At 36.9% G+C, this 4,647-nt stretch overlaps 1 protein-coding gene across 1 annotated transcript in view; it reads left to right on the top strand.

Annotated features, from left to right (window-relative positions):
* The first annotated feature begins 571 nt into the window (after positions 1–571).
* SSB (Sjogren syndrome antigen B (autoantigen La)) overlaps positions 572–4,647 on the top strand; it is a 5,837-nt gene continuing 1,761 nt past the window's right edge. Inside the window, 9 exon segments of the mRNA XM_010184014.1 lie at positions 572–644; positions 1,993–2,096; positions 2,262–2,436; positions 2,584–2,691; positions 2,789–2,889; positions 3,105–3,176; positions 3,263–3,305; positions 3,997–4,137; positions 4,506–4,647. The exon segment at positions 4,506–4,647 is cut by the window's right edge and continues 17 nt beyond it. Coding sequence (XP_010182316.1) covers positions 579–644; positions 1,993–2,096; positions 2,262–2,436; positions 2,584–2,691; positions 2,789–2,889; positions 3,105–3,176; positions 3,263–3,305; positions 3,997–4,137; positions 4,506–4,647 — 952 coding nt within the window. The 5' untranslated portion in view covers positions 572–578.

The following is a 4,647-nucleotide window of genomic DNA, read 5'->3' as shown; positions in this document are numbered from 1 at the left end:
AAGTTTGTAAAGGAGAGAACTAGGCATCTTTCGGATGTATCAGTAAATGCAAGTATTTTCAATACTTCCTCCAGTAAGTTCCTTGAACTTCAAAGATTAATTAGGCAGAAACTTGAGAAAAGTTTCTAATTATACCTATTTAGGAATATTAAACAGTTTTTGTTATCTATGTTTTGCCTAGTGATGAGAGGTTGGATTTGACTTAAAAATCAAATGTTGACGCTCAGGTTTGTTGCTCTTAAGTACCAACTGAGGATCTGTGCCTAGAAAAAATGGAAATAACAGTGCTGTAAAGTGCTAGCATTGCTTTTTTTCCACTTACCTTGGATGCAGAATGCTAAATGCTGCCTTCACAACCAAAGTATTTATTTTACTTGGGGTTTTTTTTCTAGTTTCATACTTTCCCCTTGGAGTTGTCATGTTTTATGCTTGTGAGCCAACTTCAAAGTATGACTAAAGAACCTGTGAACTTGTTTAGGTGAAGTTTCAGTGAAGTGCAGCACTATGTGAATATAAATCTGTAGAAAGTACTATTCAATACTTAGTGCTCTCTGTTGTCTTCATTGCAGCTGGTGAAAATGGCTGAAAACGGAGATGGTGAAAACATGTCTATCTTGGAAAACAAAATCTGCCAGCAAATTGAGGTAAGTTCAGTTTATAGCTGGGATCTCAAAAACACAAAAGGCTTAACTTGCTAGTGTTGTAGGTGCTATAGCAAGTGAATGCATCATTAAATATTTAATGATATGTGCACTGGGGTTATTCTATCTGTGCAAGTAGGAAGATGAATTTTAATTCTGTATGACTCAATTTTTTTTGGAAAAAATCTTCCTACTTGGGAATCCGTGGTGGTCAAAGTATTAGCACATTGCATAACATGCTATTATGATTTACTGCTTTATAATATATTGCTACAAATGGCAACTAAACTTATATGCCTACATAAGATGAACTATTTCTCACTCTAGGGGCTTGGGGGATTATCCTACAATGGAAAACTGAGCACATGACTTAAAATTATGTCTAGAACAAAACTGTCTTCCTGAAGGACAAAAGTACAGCTGTATGTGAATCCCCACTAGCATCTGGAGCTGTAGTCATTATTTATGGAAAAAAAAGGCACCAAATAACAATAAAAAACACTCAAAAACCCCCAAACCCTCCAAAACCACCAAAGATTGAGGAAAAGTAGTTGACAAAGCTACACTTGTAGTAATGCGAGCTTGAGGTATTCCAGAGTGAGAGGTGGTGGTGTAAAGCCTGCACTGACTTTTTAAAACACAACTGTATTGGTGGAAAGGCTTCAGCTTATGCAGTGGCTTCAAGTGTTTGACCCCAGTTAGATGAGTGGTAGTAAGGAAAAGATTCTGATTAACTTGTCTGTCTTGCACTGAATAATCTGTCAGCTGTGTGACACTGCTCTCCCCATGCTGGACATGATCAAAATGAGACCATAGTAAATTAAAATAACTTTTTAAAATCTTACAATATTTTCTTGAATGAGACCTAGAAACTCTAGTCTACGTTTATGATTTCTCAGTGTGGCAAACAAGGAATGCATAAGCAAGCTTATTTTAAATAAGGACTAAAACCTGAACCTGTTTGTGACAAATTTGACTTTTGACTCTGCAGAGCTTGATCAAGTTGAGTAATTAAGTTAATGGAATAAGATTCATGCCTTTCCTAAACAAAACTGCAGTCTACCATTGCCTCATTAGTCCCGTTGCATGAAGCAGTGGTTTTGGTTTTTGGGTTTTTTTTTTTGTTTGGTGGTTTTTTGGGTTTGTTTTTTTAAGAGCTTAGGTGTTGCAGCTAACTTTTCCAGAAGTATCGTGTTAAAGCAGGAAGTAATAATTTCAGAATTCTAATTGTTCAGATTAATGAATTTTGGTATGTCTCAGTTGACTGCTGTAAGTTGCCAGATGAAAATGAGCTTTTAGGAACAAAAAGACAAATCTCTCTCCTCAGCCCTCTCTCCTTTCTCTTTTGCAGTACTATTTTGGCAATCACAATCTACCAAGAGACAAGTTCCTAAAGGAACAGATCAAACTAGATGATGGCTGGGTGCCTTTAGAAGTAATGATCAAATTCAACAGGTAAAACAAAGTACTACTGATCTGGATGGAAGGGGGTAACGTTCAGCTACTTGTCTCTGGGCTGAGATGTCCCTGGCCTGCATGTACAACTCCTGTTGCTGTTTTAACATTTGGCTTCAGCTTTGCTTTTATATTTGTAATAACCTGTGTCTGCTTGCTCAATAGGTTAAGCCGCCTTTCAAAAGATTTTAGTGTTATTGTAGAAGCACTAAGAAAATCCAAGACTGGTTTAATGGAAATAAATGAAGACAAAACTAAAATCAGAAGATCTCCAAACAAACCCCTTCCTGAATTAAATGACCAGTATAAGGCTGCAATTAAAAACAGATCTGTGTATGTTGTAAGTAAACTTCTTCCTTTGCTCTATGCTGTTCTGCGTGACTTTGAAAACCATCTAAGTAAAGCTTCAATTAACACATACTGGACAGGTTATATTTTCCGACTGTCGTTTTGTTGCATATAATTGAAGCTTGTTGCTATCTTGCAGAAAGGCTTTCCACTAGATGCAACTCTTGATGATATCAAAGAATGGCTTGAGGATAAAGGGCCAGTTGAAAACATTCAAATGAGGAGAACATTGCAGAGAACATTTAAGGTACTCTTGCAATGAACAGTTAGACCTGGGGCAGGGATCCCCCTTGGACAACACTGTGTTCAATGACTAACACTGAATGTCTCTTACCATTTAACAGGGCTCAATATTTGCAGTTTTTGATAGTGTCGAATCTGCTAAGAAGTTCACAGAGATCCCAAACCAAAAGTACAAAGACACGGAGCTGATAGTGCTTTTCAAGTAAGTCCCCTTTACTGAGGTACGAACTGGTAATGGTCAAGGGTGTATTTAGACAAGGACCTGAGAAGTGCAAGTTTCTATGCTGTTGTACAAGTATTGACAGCTGTACCTTTTGGAGACCAGCATCTCAACTGTTTCTTGGGTACTGCTGTCTTATGAAGTAATTCTAACAGAATGCTTTAAGTGATAATAACTTAGCTTAAATTTTATTGAAGGGAGGAATATTGTACAAAGAAGAATGAAGAAAGGAAACAAACCAAAGTAGAAGCTAAAGCAAGAGCTAAACAGTAAGTCATTACCAATTGACGTGCCTGGTTTTGCTCACCTGACCACGCTTGAATCAACTCTTTAACTGCTTTTAACTTCTCTACAGGGAAAAAGAAGAAAAACAGAAACAAGCAGCAGATGCTGAAATGGTATGTGTTTCTTAAATCTCTGTACCTGAAAACTGCAGTGCTTGCTGTTGTATGGATTTTCAGTGCACACGTAAGGAACATGCTCCTGTAGCTACACTTTGTAAAGCTAATGTGGGATATTCAGTGTGAAATTCTGTAATACAGAGCACTTTCCAGAAAGTCACTTCAGCTTTTCCAACTAACTCACAGTAAGACTTTGTTTTGCCGTGGTATTTAGTCTTATTTTAAAGAGGCTATTTTTGTTTAAAGGATCATATCCTGATTTTAAATTATTAGGCATGTTTACCTGTTCAGAAGTGATCCTAAATGCACCACTGAGATGGTCATTATCCTTTGATATTTAAAGGATCCAATAAGGATTTAATCAGAATTGTATAGATTTTCAGCCTGAGGTGTTAGCCTTCAGAAAACTGTTTTGTAGAATTGAGAGTGTAACTCTCTTACGGTAACCGAGTCTTAAGTTCCACATTGATGTATCATAGTAAAGCAAAGAAAGGGGGGACACTGTGCAAGACTTGGCATTACAAAAGCTATGTAGCAAGAATGCTTGGGTTACTGGTGGTGCTAAGGGGGGTGATTTCAATTGCTTATTTATCACTATGTTTTAATAGTCTTAGGATTGAGGGGAAAAATGAATAGTCAAGCCTGACTCTTCAAGAAAACTTTTGTGGTTTCTTTTAATGTAATTTAGAAGTCTCTGGAAGAAAAGACAGGATGTCTTTTGAAGTTTTCTGGTGATCTAGATGATCAAACATGCAGAGAAGATCTCCATGATGTATTTTCTGGGCACGGAGAAATCAAATGGATACACTTTGTCAGAGGTGCAAAGGAGGTCAGTGGATTCCTAGACAAAGAGTTAATGTCCCTGTATTAAAGTTTGAAACAGAATGATTAAATGCTTGCTATCTGATCAAATAAATATTTTGAGTTGTGAAATTGCAGAATATTTAGAGAATTAAATTCCCTTAAATTCTTTCAAAATCACAGATAAAGATTCCAGCCTCTTCAGTTGATGAGGTCAAAACTGAGACTGAGAATGTTTGTTAGGACAGTCTGAGGGTTTTGCTTCAGTCAAGGCATATTTTACTTAATGCAAGAGTAATGAATTTGCTGAGGTGTCTTAACAGGATATGTTGTTCATCGTTTTAGCTGTATTCTGTGCAGTAAGATTCAAATGCATACGCCACTCTTCTTTTTAAGGGTATTATCCTATTTAAGGATATTGCAAAAGAAGCTCTGGAAAAAGCCAAAGAAGCACATAATGGAAACTTACAGCTTCGGAACAAAGATGTTACATGGGAAGTGCTAGAAGGAGATGCAGAGAAAGAAGCTCTGAAAAAAA

The sequence above is a fragment of the Mesitornis unicolor genome, unplaced genomic scaffold (genome assembly GCF_000695765.1).
Source record: "Mesitornis unicolor isolate BGI_N332 unplaced genomic scaffold, ASM69576v1 scaffold50604, whole genome shotgun sequence".
Lineage (NCBI taxonomy): Eukaryota > Metazoa > Chordata > Aves > Mesitornithiformes > Mesitornithidae > Mesitornis > Mesitornis unicolor.
Note: the sequence above shows the minus strand (reverse complement) of the source record. Positions and strands in the feature narration are given on the sequence as shown.